The 21,105-nt window shown below is 44.2% G+C and overlaps 3 protein-coding genes and 1 long non-coding RNA gene across 4 annotated transcripts; 2 read left to right on the plus strand and 2 right to left on the minus strand.

Annotated features, from left to right (window-relative positions):
* Nucleotides 1-86: 86 nt before the first annotated feature.
* Nucleotides 87-1,895, plus strand: lsm7 (LSM7 homolog, U6 small nuclear RNA and mRNA degradation associated). Its single transcript, XM_085397827.1, has 4 exons — nt 87-154; nt 411-501; nt 613-684; nt 1,432-1,895. The coding sequence occupies exons 1-4, from the start codon at nt 149-151 to the stop codon at nt 1,572-1,574; spliced, it is 312 nt and encodes a 103-aa protein (XP_085253953.1). The 5' UTR covers nt 87-148; the 3' UTR covers nt 1,575-1,895.
* LOC146640884 (uncharacterized) lies at nt 1,614-4,099 on the minus strand. Its single transcript, XR_014909574.1, has 2 exons — nt 3,996-4,099; nt 1,614-3,884 (listed from the first exon to the last, which is right to left on the minus strand). It is a non-coding gene; the product is annotated as an uncharacterized LOC146640884 (long non-coding RNA).
* Nucleotides 4,005-11,925, plus strand: tmprss9 (transmembrane serine protease 9). The gene is made up of 16 exons (XM_085397821.1): nt 4,005-4,144; nt 4,549-4,767; nt 4,903-5,030; nt 5,112-5,179; nt 5,258-5,433; nt 5,529-5,573; nt 6,258-6,371; nt 6,529-6,694; nt 7,782-8,056; nt 8,206-8,348; nt 8,968-9,241; nt 9,326-9,439; nt 9,525-9,693; nt 9,773-10,038; nt 10,380-10,516; nt 11,105-11,925. The coding sequence occupies exons 2-16, from the start codon at nt 4,626-4,628 to the stop codon at nt 11,264-11,266; spliced, it is 2,379 nt and encodes a 792-aa protein (XP_085253947.1). The 5' UTR covers nt 4,005-4,144; nt 4,549-4,625; the 3' UTR covers nt 11,267-11,925.
* On the minus strand, nt 11,674-15,777 carry timm13 (translocase of inner mitochondrial membrane 13 homolog (yeast)). Its single transcript, XM_085397828.1, has 3 exons — nt 15,510-15,777; nt 15,065-15,133; nt 11,674-12,711 (listed from the first exon to the last, which is right to left on the minus strand). Exons 1-3 carry the CDS (start codon nt 15,627-15,629, stop codon nt 12,613-12,615), a joined length of 288 nt encoding a protein of 95 aa, XP_085253954.1. The 5' UTR covers nt 15,630-15,777; the 3' UTR covers nt 11,674-12,612.
* Between the last annotated feature and the right edge of the window lie 5,328 nt (nt 15,778-21,105).

Here is a 21,105-nt window from a genome sequence, read left to right on the forward strand (position 1 = left end):
AACTAACTCACCCTATCATACCAGCCCCATTAAATTAAATCATGAAGAGTCATTTTAAAAAGCAGTGACGTCATGTAAAGGCGCTCGGTGTTTTGATTGGTGGAACATTCTTGAGGTCGAAATTTCACTTCCGTGTCACGCAGCTAACATGGCGGTGAGTTCGTACATTCAAATACTTTTCTGCCTTTGCACCTTTAACGTTGTCGGATATGCTGTTAGCCCGTGAGTGTGTGTTTCAGCCGTAACCCGGGTTTAAATCAGCACGTTCAAAGTAATATAAGGTGTTTTTGTTGTATCATGTTAGCTAACACGGCTAGCCTAGCTAGCTGGGCTCATGCTCAGCTGGTGTTTGTGTGCGCGGCTAGCACACATGCGACTCACAAACGGCGTGTTTTGTTTTCTCTGCGCAGGATAAAGACAAAAAGAAAAAGGAGAGCATCTTCGACTTGTCCAAATACATCGATAAGCCGATTCGTGTAAAGTTTCAAGGAGGACGAGAAGGTAGGTGGATCAGTTATGATAACAAGCTAACAGTTAAGCAGCGCTGCGGGATTTGCTGTCCTTATGTCCAGCTAATGGAGACTTTACACCGTGTATTTGTTTCCTCCTCAGCCAGCGGTGTCCTTAAAGGATTTGACCCTCTGCTGAACCTGGTGCTGGACGGCACTATTGAGTATATGCGCGGTAAGTGTGCGCTTTAAAGTCAAGACCATGCGAGGGAAAAATGATTTACAGGAACAAAGAATGACACAAGACTGCGCCAGCACTGAAGTGTTTTGCGTTTCCTTTAACCTGAACCCAAATGAGTCATTTGCAACACTGAGGCAGTGCCCAGACTAACCTGAGTGTTTCTGTGATCACATCTACTGAAGGAGGACCCAGTAAAATAAAATAAGGCTACTGGTGATGGTGAAAGTATTCCGATGGTCCCACAACTGGGAAATGTTATTTAGTATACTGAGTCGAGCTGTGTGTTTCACCAAGCGTTGATCCTTAGCTCAGGGCTGACCACCAGCCTCAGTGTGAGCTATGACAGCTGTAGCCTTCACTCACACTGAGGAGTTTTCATGCTAAAGTCATGTCAGCGTGTGGGTGTAAGTGTGAGCCCAGCTGAGTTAAATTAAAGTTTTGTTGTTTTTTTTAACTTAAACTGAGCCTCATGTTATTGACTGTTTGAAATAGCTACTCAGCTCCTCTCCAGCAGGTGGGTGGAGCTCCTGCACCTGAGATATTAAGGCTAAACCTTCTCAGCGACACCACAGTGAAGTTAGGGTTGAAAAAACTGAAACTGAGTAGCTCATAGGAGTTACTTGAACACTGGTGGGGCTTACTGTTAAAGCCGTGTCTGTATTTAAACTGATCGTGCAGCATCGACTGCTGTCGTAGATAATGTGACGCTTACTTGTGTGCTCCTGCAACTCCTGTGTTTAGATCCAGATGACCAGCTGAAGCTGACAGAAGACACCCGGCAGCTGGGGCTGGTGGTCTGCAGAGGAACCTCCGTAGTGCTGATCTGTCCTCAGGATGGCATGGAAGCCATACCAAACCCATTCATACAGCAGCAGGACGGCTAACACACAAGCTCTCCCCTGCTAACTTACACGTACTTGTACACACTTGAATATTTCGTTGTTTCTTTTCCTTAGTTTTTATTTCGTTTTAACAATAACGGTGATCATTAATGGAGCCAAGACGATTTAGTTAAGCAGCAAAAAGACGTTTGAATGCACTTCACTTTTATTTCAGTCTGATGTGCAAATTTGTAAAGATTTGTGTTGTAAAGAGCCCATAAATGTGGGATGTGTAAACAGTACCATTTTCTTTTTATCCAGAATAAGTGAACTTTTTACTATTCTTTGTTGTTTTGATAAGAAAATAAAGTGAAAATGTAATTATGCCGACTTTTGGAAGTTTTGCTCTACTCTGCTGGCTGCACATCTTTGCCTTCAGAATTACATGAAGGTTGTGAAAACGACCACTTTGAATGTGAGTTAGATTCCTGAAAGTCGCTGTAGTTTAACAGCAGCATGACTCAGCTCAGATGTGGTTCCATTTTTATCTCGTACACGGAGTGTCACGGGTTCTCTGCCATTTCACACCTCGCACTTTCAGTTTTTAATCACTCGGTAAAACCAAGCAAAGACTCAGAGACACAGGCATGACTGCATCAGCAGTCTCGTGTTTATCCTTCCTAAAAACTCCTTTATTGAATTGAGTTCCCGCTTTATTTTTCTCCTTTCATCCAGACTTCTGTGGCTCGCTCCATACTTTTGGACCCACTGCTCTACAGCTGAGCGTCACTGCTCGCTGTCCAGCTTAGCCAGCAAAAAAATACGTCAAATGCTTAACAATCCAACGCCAATTCCAAAAGAGTTGGCACGTTCTTTAAAATGTGCACAAAAACAATGCAATGATTTGCAAATTTCATAAATCTGTAATCTGTTTGTGTGTAGTTGTACGAAGCAGCTGTTGCCAGTTGAGGCCCAACATGATCAGCTGTGGAAGAAGCATCTTAGAGACAGTTTCGCAGAAATTGTGAAATATGCAAATTGTGATGAAAGTTTTAGAACTTAAAGACTCAATATGTCTACAGTGCAAGACATCAAAAGAGGCCAAAAATCAAAAACTTTAATAAAAACAGACATGTACCTGTTGTGGAAATCACTGCACAGAGTTCACTGTGTCATCCACAAATGCACATTAAAGACAAGAAGAAATCTGAAGAGAAGCCTCGTGATCCAGAAACGTCCCGGCCTTCTCTGGCGGAAAACTGTGATGGAATTTAAATTCTTATTTGAAAACTTGGCCTAAAGACGAGAGGGTCCATCAGGCTTGTTGTCGGCACCAAGCTCAAAAGCCTCCATCCCTGCTGTCACGGGGGGGTCAGTGTCTGTGGACGTGGACTATATGCTGAAAGGTATTTACAGGTTTTAGACCAACACATGCTCCCACCCAGTGGTGTCTTTTTTCAGGCAAGGCTTTGCATATTTCAGCAATACGATGCTGAAACACATGAATCTGTTACAGCAGCATGGCATCATAGTACACAGTGTGCTGATCGATGTGCAGTCCAGTTTCACCAGCTGCAAACATCTGGAGCACCATGAAATCACAAAAATACAACAAGGCCAGAGCTGATTTCTGTTTCAGCCCCCTGACTTCACAGCGAGTGGTCGTTGTACTTAAACACCAGCTGGTTATGTTCAGTGATCCGTGTGAGCGGCCAGTTAACAGTGTGATGATGTCGGTCATGAACTTAAAGTTTTGAAAGGAATACTGGGAGTGTGTGTTGAGTGTGAGAAGATAAACTTCAAGCCTGTAAACACACCAACAAAGAGGCTGTTGCACCTTTGTGCTTTAGCAGGGCGGGGGAATAATCCCAGTTTGCACCTCGAGCTTTACAGCAGAACGTGTCCATTGTTTGTTAAAAGTTGACCCATGTGCTTTGAAATGAGGGACAACTGTTCCTGTTCAAATAATTACAGAGTAGTTAAATTGTGTTTTCAGTTATGGAAACTGAATAAAGCCTTAAATACACTTTAAACTTGTGCACCATTAACCTCGATGCAAGAGGTCAGTAAAGTGTCAGACTGGAGGCGCTGTGGGCCTTAATGGTTTGCCAGCTTGTTGTAAGTGCAGAACTTGCAGCCAGGAACAAAAAGGCCGAGTTAAAGGAGGCTCGGCCCCTCCTCCTCCTGTTGCCCAGTCACTGTGTCAGTGGAGCACTGACGAGCAGCACCGGAGCCGCTCTGGAGCGTTTCGAGCCATTTTCATCTCTGCTTTGTTCCAACTTGCTGTACTGAAGGATGCGTGTTTGATATTTACCCGGAGACTGTGGACAGCAGGTCAGCTGCAGGTCAGCTATGAGGTAACAGCAGAAACACCTGTGCACACCGGGGTGTAACCAAAGGGATCAACAAGCATGGAAGGAGGGTCTGCCAGAGATTTGTGAAGACTTACCGACTTTCAAAGGCAAACAGAAAAAGGTGGGTTACCTGCGGGACGGGGGAAAGGCACGCCTCCTGGCCAAAGGAACAAATAGCGGACCTCTTGGTGTCCTCGCCCGGTCTTCAGTCTCCGTGTCTGTTCTTGCTGGAACTTCGGGATGTTGTAAATGTCAGTGCTGAGAGCAACAGATGAAGAGGTGAGTGAGTCTACCTCAGGACATAAAGCCTGCATTGTTTAAAGCTCCGCTGTGTGAGACGTACCTGAGACGCTGTGTGGAGTTTATCTGCAAAGATTTACGGACGTTTTCTTGTCTTTACTGTGACCTTTCCCCACATCTGATTTGTGATTGCCAAGCGACATGGCCTCCGTGGTTTATTTTACGCGCTCCTCAGGCTGCGCCGCCGGGCGGTAACTTTTTTTGTACTTTTGAATAGTTTGAGTATTTATGATCATTATTTCTTTACTGACAAACAGTTTGTGAGAACTAAAAGTATCTTTAAATGTAACTCTGTGTGTGTGTAAAAGTGTCTGTTTAAAATCATGCTCCCAGTCTCATGTCGCACTAACTGCAGTGACACGCAGCACGTTTATTTCACGCAGGCTTGAATCGTTTTGCCTGTGAGGCATTATGCTGCTGGAGACAGTCGACGGTGGGTTGTGACGGCTGTGAATCCAACATGGAAGCGCAGAAGGATGAAGGCCGAGGGCCGTGGTCATCTTCGCCTCCCGCTCCCTCCAGCTCTGTCTGCTACAGGAGCGGTCTCATACTCTTCCTCCTCTTCTTCCTTATTATTGGCATCTTTGTCGGCCTGGTTATAGGTGAGCCTGCACACGAATGTTGGGTGTAATGTTTTGTGACTCATTTATCAGACGTTTTTAAACCAGCACGAACCGTTTAAAGATTTCACTGCAGATGCATCACTTACTGATAACTTCCTCCTGTTTTACCCGCAGCGTACCTTGTGCAGGAGCAGCATCATTTCATGGAGACAGTGGAGCTCAGAGGTCTGAAGTACGACGCTGCACTGCAGGATAAGAGCTCTGGTTTCTCCATAGTACTGTCCTCAGTTTTAAAGTCCAGGGTTAGTGCTGATTCACAACACAATGAGAGCGCAGGTCTTAATGTTAAAGGTGTTCAACTGTTACTGATTCTCACCTTTCAGATTAAAAACGTCTTCACCGCCTCACCCATAACACGTCACTTTGTCGATTGCAGCATTGTTGCCTATGGGTAAGCACGGGGTCATTTATTCAACACACAAACAGGATGTAAGATGGAACATTGCCAGTTTTCTTCTCGCCTTCCTAGTAACATTAACGGAGATGTGATGGCGACGCTCCGACTCGTCTTCAGGGTGTCCAAGATCCAGCAGTATTCAGAAAACTTTGTTCAGGACTTGCTGAGTGCAGGACTCAGCTCATCGATGCACGGGAAACCGCTGGAGGTGCCGGAGTTTGGACAGATCGACGCTGTCATCCTGCTGGGTAGTAAAGCTGTCACCAGTCTGTGTGTTTCACCAGAGTCTTTACGTTTACTAGGAGTGACGAAGATCGTAACTATCACTCCTCCTTCTTTGTAGGAGCCAGTGGAAAGTCATTTTATGTTATTGGAGACAGTATGATAGGTAAGTTACACACTCGCACGCACAAAACCAAACACACAATTGTGCTGCAAATTTAACAGTAATGTGCTGGATGCCAGAAAATGACTGTAAAAGTACTTACAGGAAAGTAAAGTTACTGTAAATGAAATTTACAGTGAAAACTGTAAATTTCATTTACAGTTTTCACTGTAAATGAAATTTACAGTGAAAACTGTAAAAATGTTTTTGAACACTTTATAAATTTATAGCAGTGGAAATGTAGTTTATCATTTACATCTTTATTTGTATAAGAAACGGATACATCAAACTCTTTATCTGACTTCCATAACCTTAAAAAAGTATTTTCATTTCCTTTATTATTAGCCAAGCTAAACTCAAATGTTCACCTAATGATGTCACTTCCATCTGGAATGAATGGCTTTGCCGCACAGACATCCGTCCTCCTCCCAAACATCCATCCATTCATTATCCTGTTAAATCGTGTTCAACAAAGTCTCAGCTTTTCACGAGCCAAAACTCGGCCTTTGTGTTCTGAAACAGTCCATTTTTCAGCTCATCCAGCAGGTTTTCAATGTGCAAATTTATCTTTAGAAGTGAGAATTGTAACTTTAATAAGTCACCAGTTTTGCAAAAACTCTACTATGTATTGTTGTTGTTATTTATTCATTTATTTCATGCGTAGTGAAAGTATTTTTGGCTCTGCAGCCAGCTGTCCTGACAACACTTTCACCTGTGACAGCGGAGAATGTGTCACTAAAGTAAACCCAGAGTGCGACTTCGTCCCAGACTGCGCAGATGGATCTGATGAAGCTCGCTGTGGTGAATGACTCCTCAAACGACAGCAGACATACACAGTAGCTCCGTTACTCCTTCTGTTATTAACGAGTGTGCATCGTTACCACAGACCTGAGCAGAATATACTGGGACACATCTGCTTTTAATCACTTACACTAGTTTTTCTTCACCCAACCCACAGCCTGCGGTACGCGTCCTGCCACGGGGAGTCGGGTGGTGGGCGGTGAGGACGCACGGCGAGGGGAGCTGCCGTGGCAGGTCAGCCTGAGGTTCCATGGGCGGCACATCTGCGGAGCCACCATCGTCAATGAACGCTGGCTCGTCAGCGCAGCTCACTGCTTTGAGAGGTAGCTCTGATTTAAACCCGTTTAAAAACAGTCGTTTGAAAATTTTGGATGCTAATCAATACAATCATTAAGCTTTCGACCTTCACATGCTCAATGCCATCGTTTGAGAGTATGGAGAGGTGAAATGTAGCTCACAGTTTACAGGTGCTTTACAGAAGCACAGCACGGACTTACTGTATACAGCACTGTAGTATTTCTATGCTTTGCTCCTTCCGCGCTGTTTTGGAGGTAAATACTGTGCTTGGTTGTCCATGCTATTCATTTTAAAGCTTTAATTATAAATTGTTTTTCAAACACACGTCTACTAGTATTCTTTGCCTCGTTGGTACATCATCATCATCATCATCATCACCTTTATTTATAAAACACTTTAAAACAACCACAGCTGACACAAAGTGCTGTACATTTGAACTAAATAATAAAATTACATAAGATATAAATAAAAGCAAAAATAAAATAATTAAATAAATAACTAATTTAATTACAAGAGAAACTAAGTCTCACTGAGGTCAAAAGCCAAAGAATAAAAATGGGTTTTAAGACATGTTTTGAAAGTGGACAGTGAAGCGGCCTCTCTAACTGCAAGGTCAGGTTATTTCATAATGTAGAAAAGGCCCCGCCCCCTGGAGCAGCTGGTGCGTGGGGATGAGGCTCAGAGAGGTAAGGCGGGGCAAGACTGATAAAGATACCCAGCAGTACACAAGTAATAAAGTTATCTACCAGTGCACCATTAAATTAATTTGCATATTACGTCATCATTAATTGTGATGTATATGTTTCTGGGTACTTTTACTTTAGCAATGTTTTGATCCTTAGGTTTTCCCACTATTACTTAAACAGGACTATGATGCTTCTTTCACCACTTTGCAAACAGTTACATAAAACACATTTCCTCATGTGCTGTCCTGCAATAAATCAGTATTAGGACACATCTGCACACGAGCCTGGAAATGATTTTCAGTTTTTTCAGTTTTTGATCAAATATTCTGTTCTGGCTTTTGAAAAAATGCTAGAAAAGTCCTTAAGAAACAACAATCCCATTTCATGAATATACACCATCATTTATGATTGCCTCCTCTGGTTTTAGGGTCAATAACCCCAAAGAATGGACAGCCCTGGTTGGGGCGACGCTGGTGAGCGGTGAGGAGCCAGAGTCCAGAACGATTAACATCAAGTCCATAACTGTGTCTCCAGACTACAACCCCATGACCACGGACAATGATGTAACTGTGCTGGAGCTGGAGACGCCTCTCGCGTTCAGCTCTTACGTGCAGCCTGTCTGCATACCCTCCCCATCTCATGTTTTTGCACCTGGTCAGAGCTGCATTGTGTCCGGTTGGGGTGCCGTACACCAGTTTAGCTGTGAGTCTGCAGGAATGCACACAAAACGCAACAGACGAGTCATTTAGAAAAGAAAATCCTAAAAACTTGTTCTTGAAAGCTGTCGTCTTGTCATTTAAGGTGAAATATGACAAGTGGGAGTAATCAGTGTGTCGTGTGTTCTTCTGCAGTCACGCTGCCCTCCACGCTGCAGAAAGCTGTGGTCAAAGTCATTGACTCCAAGGTGTGCAATAAGTCATCTGTGTACAGAGGAGCGATCACTCCAAACATGATGTGTGCTGGATTCCTGCAGGGCAAGGTGGACTCGTGTCAGGTCAGTGGTGAAAACGGTTCACATGCAGTGGGGCATGTCTATACCTATGACCTATGACCTATGAAGGTCTGAGGATCGCTAAAAATATTCACACCGTTCTCACCTTAAAAACTGAGACTATGAGCCATCTGTTCATCTCAGCATAACCGTGTGCTGTTGATTATACCGTGAGAGGCTCAGTCTGAAAGAAATCCACTTCAAAATATCTGATGTTGCATAAATTATCGAACACGTTTTGGAAATTTTATCTCTCTGTACGTAAAATGTTACTTCTTTGGACAAAAATATGAACTTTAAGAATGTGTAAAATGCACTTATTACATAATTGTTTCAACATTTAAAGCAATAGCTGTGAATTACAGCAGCTGATATTTGACAGTCGTACATGTCGTGCCCCTTCTGTCGTGTCGTCTCCCTGATAAAGACAACATGCTCTGAGACATATCTCCCAGTAGCTCCGTGACTTTCAAGGTTCAGAGCTGATGCTTAAAATTGTGGTGATTAGCCTAATGATGCTAATCCTGACCAACCAGGACGGATTACCTGATGCTGAATAGTTGAAAGTTACCAAAAATGACACTTTTCAGAGTATCTGTCAGCTCATGTGTGTCATGTGCAGGGGGACTCCGGAGGACCTCTGGTGTGCGAGGGGGCCCCGGGAAGATTCTTCCTGGCCGGGATAGTGAGCTGGGGTGTGGGCTGCGCTCAGGTCAACAGACCTGGGGTTTATTCCCGCGTTACCAGGCTCCGTAACTGGATTCTAAGCCAGACTGATCCCACCTCGGTTCATGATTATGGCCAGCATGTTCCCACAGTGACAGAGTTTAATACCCCACCAGCACTCGGGACCTCAGCTGATAACGTGTCGTCTGCAGCAGTGCTACCACTGTCTGGTAATGTCAGCCTGAAAGCTCCTTAATCTTAAGAGCTTTATCGGTTACTGAGATTCATTTATTTAATGAATGTGTTTTTTCCAGCCTTGAATTGCAGTGGAAACTTTGAGTGTAGCTCCACTTCCTGCATCAGCAAGGTCAACCCGGAGTGTGACAGAGCCGCAGACTGTCCCAATGGGGCTGATGAAAGAAACTGTGGTAAACTTAAAATGCACGAAGGACGTAGCATGAGGGACTTACGGGTCATTCTTCTTAACTGCGTTTTGGTTTTTGGTTTTTTAAGACTGCGGCATGCGCCCTGCGCTGGGCTCCCATAGGATCGTGGGTGGAGTCACAGCTCGGAGGGGAGAGTGGCCTTGGATCGGGAGTCTTCAGTACCAGAGGCTTCACAGATGCGGTGCCACGCTCATTCACAATAGGTGGTTACTGACTGCAGCGCACTGCTTCAAAAGGTATTTCATACATTTATATCAAAACTCGTTTCACTGAAAGCTCAGGAGTGATTCTAATATTAATAACTTACATCTAAAGTGACTCTACTCCCAATAACTGGGCCGTGAGCCTGGGATCTGTGCTGCGATCGGGGGTAGGAGCCCTGGTCGTTCCCATCCAGAGGGTAATCATCCACCCGGCCTTTAATGGCACCAACATGGACCACGATGTGGCTTTGCTGGAGCTGGCCGTCCCAGCCCCGATGTCTTACACCATCCAGTCTGTCTGTCTTCCATCACCAGTACACCGCTTCTTAAAGAGCGCAGAGTGCTACATCACAGGGTGGGGATCCATGAGAGAGGGAGGTGAGAGATGAACCCACGAAACTAAACGTCCTGCATTTAGAGGTCACACAGGAAAAAAATGAAATGTCTTTACTAAGAAATAAAGGCAGGGGAGCCCGAGAGGTGAGATCATTTTCACGTTATTGACGTGACTCAGCCTTCAGAGGTAGAAAAGCAGGAATAGCTCCGTGATCCGTGGCCTGTTCGGCCTTTCACGAGTGAATGTGATATGACTGCAGCCTTTATCAGCTTAGCTTCTGCCTTATCTGCCTCTGAATGGAATTTTGTTTCCACAGCAACAAAAACACTGGTGCTCAGGTGTTGCGATCACACCTGTTCTGTGTGCAATGCTCTTTCCTCAGGTTCATTGACCAACCTGCTACAGAAAGCTGCTGTGAACATCATTGACCAGACGGACTGTCAGCAATCATACGGTAGCGTTCTGACTTCAAACATGATGTGTGCGGGATTCATGGCGGGAGGTCGGGACACCTGCTTGGTATGATGTTCACACAGACTTCTGCACTTCCTGTTTCACAATCGTTAAAAAGTTCCTAACCTGCAGACTTTTAACATCAGGCTGGTGCACTGCATGCAGTGCTCGGAGGCTGGAGGAAGTATGACTGTGGTGTCTTTACAGTGAATGGTTAACCAGGCCGGAGCAAAGTCAACCTTGATCTCCCCCCTTACAGGCTTCTCTGGTTCACCTTTGGAAAAAGGCTGACGAATAAATTAAGGTTTAAAAGCAAGAATCAGATGTAAGAGAAAAAACTCCAAAAAGAATAAAGCTAGAAAATGTGACCTGATAGAAAATGTACGCTGTCTTCCTCAGCGAAGGCAGGCCACCCCGCTGCACCCTCTCCATAATCGTCTTATGTAACGAAACCCTCACGCATTCCTGTTTCGGTCAGAGCACCGGGCTCAGCTGCAGACTGACTGACATTTACTCCCCTGCTGCCATACTCATCTTCAGTCTGCTCTTATAAATGAGTTAATCAATCATCACTGTATTTATAGAGCACATTTATATAGAATTTAAAGTTATTTAAATTCCAAATGAAACTGTTGATGTGTTTTGATATTGCAGGGAGACTCTGGAGGGCCGCTGACGTGTCGTCAGCCCTCCGGTCAGTGGTTTATCGCTGGAGTAACCAGCTGGGGACACGGATGCGGCCGAGTCGGTTTCCCGGGAGTTTACACTCGTGTGACGTCTATCAGGAGCTGGATATCCACATACCTTCCCTTCTGATGAAGGAAGAACTGTGTCTGCAGAGAACTGAGGTCATGCTAAACAGCCACACACAAACACTGTGTACACAGCCCTGACCTTTGTGACCCTCCGGTCACGGGTGCTGGCGGTAGTGCTGTGCTTTACCTGAACTGAGGAAACAATCCTGATCTGTGCCTTAAACATTCATTCACGGATCATTTGGAGTATTTATTAGTTATTTATTGTCATGGATGGTAAACACACAGCACGTGGCTTTGTGTATTTTGTGTGGACAATATGGGATTCATTTATGGGTAAATGTAAGGGTATTGTGATCTTTTACTGCAACGTGGATTTGTGGGGAAAGTCTACTCTGTACAAAGTCAGTGACGTGGGACTCGGTGTCGTTCTGTTGGTGGATATTTTTGATCAGAAACGAGAGAACACCTGATTGATTAATTTATTATTTTTTCTTGGGGGGAAAAAAAATCACTGATTGCAAATGATGTTCACAGCTTTTCTGGCTCCTCACACAAACTCAGGTTCCCAGACATCTAACAAACCGCACACACACGAAGCTGAGAAAGGTGCAGTACCCCGTCAGGGCGAGGGAGACCCCGCTGGAACAAACCCACTACTGTGGAGGGCAGCAGATAGAGTGACAACCAGAAAACACGTCAGACAAAACAGTGTTGTTCTCCAGGCGTACTTTGATATAGGTCTGTTTGGAGGCTTGGAAATGTCAAATTCATGCTGGTGAAAACACCAAAACGCTTCGATTCTTCCTGATGATTTTTAAGCACTTTTTTCCTTTAAGGCTCCAGGAAATATTTAATCTCTAAGCACAATCACCCAGCAAAGAATGTGAAGCAGTGTTTAAAGGAGAGTCTGCAGTGACTGGGAGACGTTTACTGTTATTGGTATTACAGGCAGAAGCATTCGATGGGCAGGGAGATGAGTCACAGGAAGTAAGCTGGGCCTATTGAGCCAAACTGCACCTGGAGTCCTTTTAGCAGCACAGCAGGCTCCGCCTCCTGCCACAGCATCAGCAAACACTTTAAAACACATTCACACCTAAGCAGGTAATTTAGTGTTTCCAATCAGCATGGCAAGAACCCGCAGAAGATGACTGATTATATTTCTAACGTAAAACACACAATCGATTTAACATTGGTAGTGAACTGTTCCTCAGAGCAAAATAAAAACTGTCCACAGAGACACCGTTATGGCTGCAGTCCACAGGCTGTGCTCTGCCTGTCAGAGGTACTGTGACAGATGTTGCGCCGCTGCGTGGCAAAGTCGTGCACGGCGCGGGCCCTCCTGCAGAGCACTGCATCGGCCCTCGCTGTGTGCAGCAGCCTGAAGAAGGGAAAGATGAAGAGAGTTCACATGCGAGCTCTTTCTCGCTGCAGTCTGGAGTTGTATGTTCGGGACACGGTGTTCCAGGCGTCCATATAGCGGTCCATACACATGGCGATACACTTCTGTTAGGGACAAAGCAAAAAGAGTCCAGAGAAATAAACCACTCGTGGTCTACAAAGACTTTAACCGATTTAAAACTGTGATTAATACAAAAAATGTTTCTGATGCACTCCTCTATCTATCTATCTATCTATCTATCTATCTATCTATCTATAGATAGATAGATATATTAGGGGTGCAACGATATTCGTATCGATATTGAACCGTTCGATACAGTGCTTCCGGTTCGGTACGCATATGTATCGAACAATACAAAATTTTTAATTTATTTTATAAACTTTCCTTCTGATGATGCTGTCTGTGTTGAGCGCTCAGTGAATCTGTGTTCGACTGCTCCGCCTAGGCTGGACAGTGCAGCCTAGGCGGAGCAGTCGAGTGCAGATTCACTGAGCGCAGGGCAAGCTAGCGAGACAGAAGCTAAGCTCTCCTTGCAACATGGCAAATTGAACCTCCCCCACCCTTATTCAGATCTGCCTTTGGAACTATTTTGGTCTTCATGTGACGTATGACCCTGAAGGTAAGCGCGTCATGGACTAAAGTAAAACAGTATGTTGGATGTGCCATGCAATGCTCAATTACATGGGTGGGAGCTAGTGTGTTAGCGCAGTTAGCTCGTTAACGTGTTGACGCTGTCCAGCCCCACGCATGGGGCGATCCGCGGTAGCTCGTTAACGGAGATTTGCCGTGTTGTGGCGTTAACGTCATTTCAACGAGATTAACCTGACAGCACTAGTGGGAACACAACGAATATGACTGCACATTTACTCCGGCATCATCCTCGTGCAAAGACAAGTGGAAGCAGACAAAAACAACAAGCAGCATGCTACACACTGTACCCGTTTAGACAGCCGTTAGCACATGATTCTCCTTATGCTGCTGAGAATATAGCCCAGAAGAAGCGTATAGTAGAGCTTTTATTTTGAAAGAGCCATTTCTCTGTAATAAACTCTCTTTTCCAAAGATGAGTGATTCCTCAATCAGATACAGGGCTTGCAATATCGCTAGCCCGACGTCCTGGGGCTAGCGATCTTTCCAGTCGGGCTACCAAAATCTATCTCTGCCCTGCCCGTCGGGCTATTGTAGGAAGGAAAAATATATGTCAATGCTTTTGCATTCTTTCAGAAATGTAGCTGGGTAATTATGTCATTGGCATCGGTGAGCCACTGTCAATATGTGACATATTGAAATCGCGTTTGAATTTGCGCTTGTTTTTTGCTTTTACTTTGCAATCGCGCGAACTGTGTATAGAGAGCGACAGCACTGATCTGTGAGTGACGATCATTTGTGCACCAATTCCTCTGACATCGTCTTATTAATCGTTAGCTTACTATGCAAACATGACAAGTGAAATCTCCCGCAGCTTAAACATGTGAGAGGTTGATCGCGCAGAGAATCGCTGAGCTTATGTGAGTGCGTGTGTAAAAGCAGCAGGATATATATTTTAGTTCTGCTGAGCCAAATAAGACAGGTCAGGGTGAAGAAGTGACAGCCAAAGAAAAGCTTACCACAAAACGGAGAAGTTATGACAAATCAGACTATAAGGCAAAAAGAAAGTGCAGCTTTATGGTTTCATGGACAAAAGAATTTCTGTGGCTGCAATATGACGAGCTAAATAACCAGGGCTGCACATAAGTGGTCCGCAGGTGCGCATTCGCTGTCAAAATAAAAAACGCGCACAAGATAAGAAGTTGCAACGCGTGTTTGCGTACATAAGCTTTTCAGAAGGACAGACATTTGTTTAGAACTCTTAAAGATGCCGAAGAAGCTCGTTTAAGCAATTACTTTGGTGTTCCTCCACCTCCAAAGAAATGTCAGAAGGAGTCCGAACCACAAAAGAAGCGCGTATTCTCGGACAAGTAGTTGGTGGAGGTGAGCTGGCTTCAAACAAATGATGAACGCACAGAGATGTGGTGCGGAATGTGCCGTGAAAATTTAATAAATGACAAATTAAAAAGGCATGAACATTTTTTTTGTATCGAAAAAATATCGAACCGAACCGTGAATTTTGTGTATCGTTGCACCCCTAATATATATATGCATGCAAGGAGCATTTCTGCAGAGAGATAGACCAACCCAGATCAACTCTAACCTGGGAACGAGACACTGATGAAGACTCAGGAGTGGATACATGTTGGTCCACCTTATCCTACGATAAACCTGATATATTATTCTACAAGATGATGCAGTACCTCAGCAGCACCTTATGTTTTTGCGCTTGCCCCACTCAAAAGCACCTGTCAGGTAAGCCTTAGAGCCCTGCAGCACTTTTGTTATGCCCTCCTGCTTTCTTAAAACGTGATCACTTCTTTGCTCTGGGCAGCAGGGCATCACTGAAGCGACTCAGCCAGTGCATACCTGCTCAGAGTTGTCCAGTGTGCTTCCAGGCTTGCCTATGCACTTCTTGAAGCATTTATCGGTCATTCTCTGAAATAGAAACAGTGTTTTATTAGCATTTACTACTCTGACAGCAGCAGCGCAGAATATTTGCATGACTTTTAAAAAAAAACAGATATGTATTAAAAGACCCTCCAACGTTGTGGCTCAAAAAGATCTTTTTGTGTCGGCAGCATTTCAGTGCTGGCTCGTGTGTTTATATGAGCCATGTATTTACATGCTGGCAGGATCCATCAACCTTATTGAAGTTATTGCGGGCTAAAAAATAAAACAGTCTTACACACAGAACGAAAAACGAAGCTACTGTAAAGCTGTGTAGCTCTGACCCGTGAGGATAAAAGCACTCAGCACTTCTTTGAGCCTCAATGTGCGCTTGCTAGCTTAGCAGCCGTATTCATTGATCTACCTGCAGCAGCTCCTGAGCGTTAGCCACCGCGATCTGGACCTTGACCTGCTCCATGATGGTACCGGTGTCCATTTTCCCGCCGGACCCTCCTGCTGAGAAGTCTGAACCAAAGCCGTCCATTTCCGCCTCAGTCGTGTTCTTCAAACTCACCTTTGCGGAGCTTCTTCCAATACACGTGCAAACAGCCGCTGCTAGCCTTAGCCGGCGTTAGTTTCCGATGCCCTTGACAGAAGCTGTGCTTGTTGCGTCATTTCCGTGTAAGCCACTCGGTTTCATGGGAAATGTAGTTTTCCCCCCCAACATAAGCTGTACTGCTACAAGTAGCATTTCTCCTACAGATCAGTACTACTATGTATATTTACATTTGAACATTTAAAAACGGTGTTTTTGTGGGACCATGTGGGACATGTTGGCAATACAGGGAGGTACTGTGCGGGTTTGCATGTAAAGGCCAAATAAATGGCATTTAAAAGCAACTGTCTTGCTAAGTAAATAAAATAAGGATGAAGCGGATCTGAACTTTATGTCCTGTTATTTCTCCTGTCTGTTAATCATCATTAGATTTCATCATCTATGCAATGTTTACTGAGCCAACGTTAGCATTTTTCTAGCCAATTAAGAGACACGTGTAGTGTCACTTTACGCCACATTTTTCCTTGTGTGAAACTAATGAAATTATCCAGAGGAAAAAAAAACGATATAAACTGCGGCTAAATTTTCTGTTGGATAATTTGATTCAAAATCTGCAAAGCGTGTAACGTTTAGGTGGCTTTCCCCCCCTATTGGTTTCAGAGTTAGCGCATTAGAGTGTTGGGCATAAAAATCCAGACTTTAACGCATCCCGCAGAGCCGGTCAAAGTGTAGCATCCCTGGCTGAATGATGGTCTCTTATACTGATGCTTCACAGAGGTTTTATTGGAAATGTTTTTATTGAAACATTCAGTGAAGACACCGTAAGAGCTAGGAGCAAAACAAAACCAGCAATATTAATACCATAAGATCAAAGGAAACAAATTTCTCCTGCTCACATATAGCATATACATCAAATTTACATCACTCAATTCATTGTATCACCTCACTAACTTACCACTACACATAAAGGTCAAGTTCAAGGTTAACAATATAAACTCTATTAAACGACATTTTGATTGCATGTAACTTATTCCGTTAAAGGAAACATTAACAAACCTTGTGCCACTGTCAGCCAGGTACTAATTGGCAAAGTAAACGTACATATTTTTCACTTTAAGGCACACTATTTTACCATATCCTAAAAGAAACGTTACTAACAGCCCTTTAACGGTTTTGTGCCAGTTTCCTGTTTCAAAATAAAAGCATGGATTTCAAAATAAAACCGAAGTGCCTTTCAAACAAACGTAAAAATATTTACCAAATTTAAAGGTCATTTACACTCCCACCAAATCATGAGTGTTTTAACAAAAGGGAGAACTATAACACGAATGAATTTTAAAAACAAATGACCTTAACCACAAGGCCTTTTACATAACGAAAACAAAGAATTATCCATGCATGAGCCTGCAGGTAATGTCCACAAGTCTTCATACAATAAAGGGTATAGTCGTTGTCTTAGACAGCCTCTAAAAGCAAGATCAGTTTCTGAATGGGCCGTTCAACAATGGATGGCTTGCCAGAACATTGACCCTCCCTTTTCATTTTCTGGTCTCCAAGACGAATCTTAACTTTCCTCACAAGCCCATCTTTATCAGCGACTGTTTCTTCAACTCTGGCTAATCTCCACTCGTTCCGTGGCAGATCATCCATCCTTTCGATAACTATGTCACCAACTTTCAGATTCCTTCTAGAAATATGCCAACGTTGTCTAGTGGCAATATTAGAGAGATACTCTCTTCTCCAGCGGTTCCAGAATTGCTCTGCTAGATACTGGATATGACACCATCTCTTACGAGCATACATGTCTTCTCTGATGAACGTCCCGGGAGGTGGTAAGGCTCCAGTGGGTTTCATAGTGAGTAGGTGATTAGGAGTCAGCGGTTCTGGACCATTTGGATCATTCAGGTTATCCACAGTGAGTGGACGGCTGTTCACAATAGACATTGCTTCGTAAAACAATGTCCTCAAACAGGCATCATCTAATCTTCCAGGTGAGAGTGAAAGAGTGGACCGAAGTACATTTCTTACTGTTCTGATCTGTCTCTCCCAGACACCTCCAACATGGCTTGAATGGGGAGCATTCATAATGAAGTCGCACTGCCTCTCAGCCAAGAATGCAGTCAGACGATTGACATCCATCTGTTTCAGCGCATTATACATTTCATTCTTAGCTCCAACAAAATTGCTTCCTTGGTCACATCTTATTTGTCGTACTGCTCCTCTTATGGAAACAAAACATCGGAGGCCATTAATGAAGGCATCTGCTGACATATCATTCACCATTTCAATGTGAATTGCTCTACAACAAAGGCATGTGAAAAGCAGACCATAACGCTTATTCACCTTACGCCCTTGCTTTGTAAAAAATGGCCCAAAACAGTCCATTCCGCAATAAGTGAAAGGTGGAGATGGATCCACCCGCTCAGATGGCAGGTCTGCCATTCGCTGCTCTTCCACTGATCCCCTGAGTTTCCTGCATTTGACACACTGATGCACATAAGATGCAACAGCTCTGTTCATTCCTGGGATCCAGTATCCATTTGATCTGATCTCGTTGATGGTTATACCCCTTCCTTGGTGTTTAACCTGTTCATGATGATGAGCTATTATCATCCTCGTTATGTGGTGGTCCTTTGGAATGATCATTGGATGTTTCTGAGAGGCAGGGAGAGATGCATTTTTCAGTCTTCCTCCCACCTTGAGGATTCCATCTTTGTCAAGAAAGGCATCCAATCGAAACAGTTTACTCTGCCGTGAAAGTTGTAAGCCATTACTAAGTAGCTGGATCTCATCTCGATACACTCGTCTCTGTAAATCTCTTATAATGATGCGCTGTGCAACCTCTCGCTCCTGAACTGTGCTGTGGCTTGTTGACTTGTCACTCTTGGTTCGGCGAAGAAGTCGCGCAACAGCTTGTTTGACCTTACACCATGAAGAAAACTTTGACAAGCGGTCTGAAAGAGTCACTTGTTCTGCAGACTCCAAATTTAGTGCTTGAACCCTTTTAACTTCAGGGTCCCCAACTGGGATTTCTGGGATTACCTCTACCTCTGGTGATACCTCTTTCTCCCATAAGAACTTGGGTCCAGTAAACCAGTTCGATGTCAGAAGCTTGCTTGCACTAGAACCTCTCGAAGCAAGGTCTGCAGGATTCTTGTCAGTAGAAACATATCGCCACTGCTGAGGAGTTGTACTGAGATGTATTTTCTGAATCCTATTTGATACAAATGTGTGGAAGCGACGTGTCTCGTTGTTAATGTACCCCAGTACAACCTTGGAGTCTGTCCAGAAGTATTCATCAATCCCTGAAATTCCCAGTTCTTCCTTTAGAGTATTGCTTGCTGCAACTGATACAACAGCAGCAGTCAGTTCTAACCTGGGGATGGTCACAGCTTTGATTGGAGCAACTCTGGACTTTGCCATAATCAGAGCACAATGAACAGTTCCATTTCCATTCACATGTCTCAAATATGAGCACTGGCCATAACCATACGTGCTTGCATCAGAGAAGTGATGTAGCTCTCTCTTTGTGACCTTTCCAAAGTCAGCTGGTACATAGCATCGGGGTATGGTGATTTTATCCAAATTTGCCAGATCACTCTTCCAGGATCTCCAGACTGGTTGCAGTTTACTGATGAGTGGGTCATCCCAACCTGTACCATGCCTACACATTTCTTGAAGAACCCTTTTCCCAGTTAGCAGGAAAGGAGCAATAAGCCCAAGTGGATCATAAAGAGAGGCAACAGTGGATAGTATACCACGCCTGGTTTCTGGTTGGTCCTTCAAACGGGCATGAAACCTGAAACTGTCTGACTCAATGTGCCAGTGGATTCCTAAGGCTCTTTCCAGTGATGAATCACTAAAGGCAAGATCAAGAGCCTTTACTTCAGTGGCACGCTCAGATGGTGCTATACTCTCAAGCACCTTCGCATTGTTACACACAAATTTGTGTAGTCGCAGACCACCCATAGCACAGAGCCTTCGGGCTTCTTTTGCAAGCTGAATAGCCTCATCTACATCTGCTATGCTTGTGACACCATCATCCACATAGAAGTCCCTCATAATGAATTGGGAGCCCAGAGGAAACATGCTCTCGTTCTCCTTAGCGAGATGTTTCAACCCATAGTTGGCACATCCCGGTGAAGATGCAGCACCGAAAAGGTGAACTTTCATACGGAATTCCTGTGGCTCCACACTGAAGTTCCCATCCTTCCACCACAGGAAACGTAGGTAGTCTCTATCCGCTTCGCGCACATGAAACTGATGAAACATCCTTTCGATGTCGCACATCAGAGCAACATGGTTCTGTCGAAATCTGATAAGAACACCAGTTAGAGTATTTGTCAAATCTGGGCCCGACAGGAGATGATCATTTAGGCAAGTTCCCTTGTACTTAGCCGAGCAATCAAAAACCACTCTGAGCTTCTCTGGTTTTTTGGAATGATAAACTCCGTGGTGTGGAATATACCATGTTTCACCTTCCTTCTCTTCACAGAGAACTTCTTCAGCATCATTGTTTTTAATTACCTCATTCAAAAACGTTACGTAGTGAGTCTTGTAGTTCTTGTTGTTCAGCAGCTTTCGTTTGAGATGGTTGAGCCGGATGATAGCTAACTGCTTGTTGTTGGGAAGGTAGGGTCTCTCTTTAAAAGGGAGAGGCATCTCATAGTGACCATGTGCGTTCATGTAAATGCTTTCCTTTAGCATATTGAGGAAGAGGATGTCATCTTGAGACACTGTTCTGTTGTCCTTGCTGATGTCCTTAAAGTCAGACTCAAGTACTTTAATGGCATCGGATGGCGTCACTGGAGGAAGCTCTTTGACAGTTACTCTATGGCATATGTTGGCGACAGGAGGAGATTCAAGGTGAGGTGGTGAGCAGCCTATGATGCTCCATCCTAGGTCTGTGCGGACTGCATAAGGCTCATTATCTCTTCCTAGGATGACCTGTCTTGGTGCTAGTGCCTGTGAGCAGTTATAACCTATTAGAAGACCAACTTCACAGTCTAAATGTGGCGGAATATCATCTGCTATTGCTTTGAGATGATTCCAATGCCTCGCCGTTTCACTGGTAGGAATGTGCCTTCGATTCACTGGTATGCAGTCTTTGGTATAGGCAGGAGGGAGATCAATGTGATTTGTGGAGGTATAGCCACGCACTCTGAGACCTGAGACTCTTTCACTGTGTGTTACTGTGTCCTTTCCGATCATGGTGGTTAGCTTTAGCCTTACAGGATAGGTCTTGGTTGTCAAGCTACGACTAACATCTTCATCAATAAACACAGTGTCACTCTGGGTGTCAAGCAGAGCATAGACAAGCCTTTCTATTCCTGGGTTGTTGGAAGAGGAAACCCAGACTGGCAAAATCATGGATGTAGTCGTAGATGTGTGCTCAGTCTCTGTATTGAGAGACAATGTCGTAACTGCTTCGTCTGTATTCTGATTAGAGGCTAACACAGCATTC

This window comes from Rhamphochromis longiceps, linkage group LG23 (assembly GCF_057381845.1).
Source record: "Rhamphochromis longiceps isolate RC_006_pf linkage group LG23, R_longiceps_female_GT1.1, whole genome shotgun sequence".
Lineage (NCBI taxonomy): Eukaryota > Metazoa > Chordata > Actinopteri > Cichliformes > Cichlidae > Rhamphochromis > Rhamphochromis longiceps.

Excerpts from the sequence above, each read along its gene's own strand:
- lsm7 (XM_085397827.1), top strand. Across the intron at positions 502-612 it reads GTTTCAAGGAGGACGAGAAG|CCAGCGGTGTCCTTAAAGGA; the intron begins GTAGGTGGATCA and ends TTTCCTCCTCAG. Across the intron at positions 685-1,431 it reads CACTATTGAGTATATGCGCG|ATCCAGATGACCAGCTGAAG; the intron begins GTAAGTGTGCGC and ends TCCTGTGTTTAG.
- tmprss9 (XM_085397821.1), top strand. The coding sequence starts at position 4,626 with ATGGAAGCGCAGAAGGATGAAGGCCGAGGGCCGTGGTCATCTTCGCCT. Across the intron at positions 4,768-4,902 it reads CTTTGTCGGCCTGGTTATAG|CGTACCTTGTGCAGGAGCAG; the intron begins GTGAGCCTGCAC and ends TTTTACCCGCAG. Across the intron at positions 10,517-11,104 it reads GAGGTCGGGACACCTGCTTG|GGAGACTCTGGAGGGCCGCT; the intron begins GTATGATGTTCA and ends TTGATATTGCAG.
- timm13 (XM_085397828.1), bottom strand. The coding sequence starts at position 15,629 with ATGGACGGCTTTGGTTCAGACTTCTCAGCAGGAGGGTCCGGCGGGAAA. Across the intron at positions 15,134-15,509 it reads ACGCTCAGGAGCTGCTGCAG|AGAATGACCGATAAATGCTT; the intron begins GTAGATCAATGA and ends TTTCTATTTCAG. Across the intron at positions 12,712-15,064 it reads CACTGGACAACTCTGAGCAG|AAGTGTATCGCCATGTGTAT; the intron begins GTATGCACTGGC and ends TGTCCCTAACAG.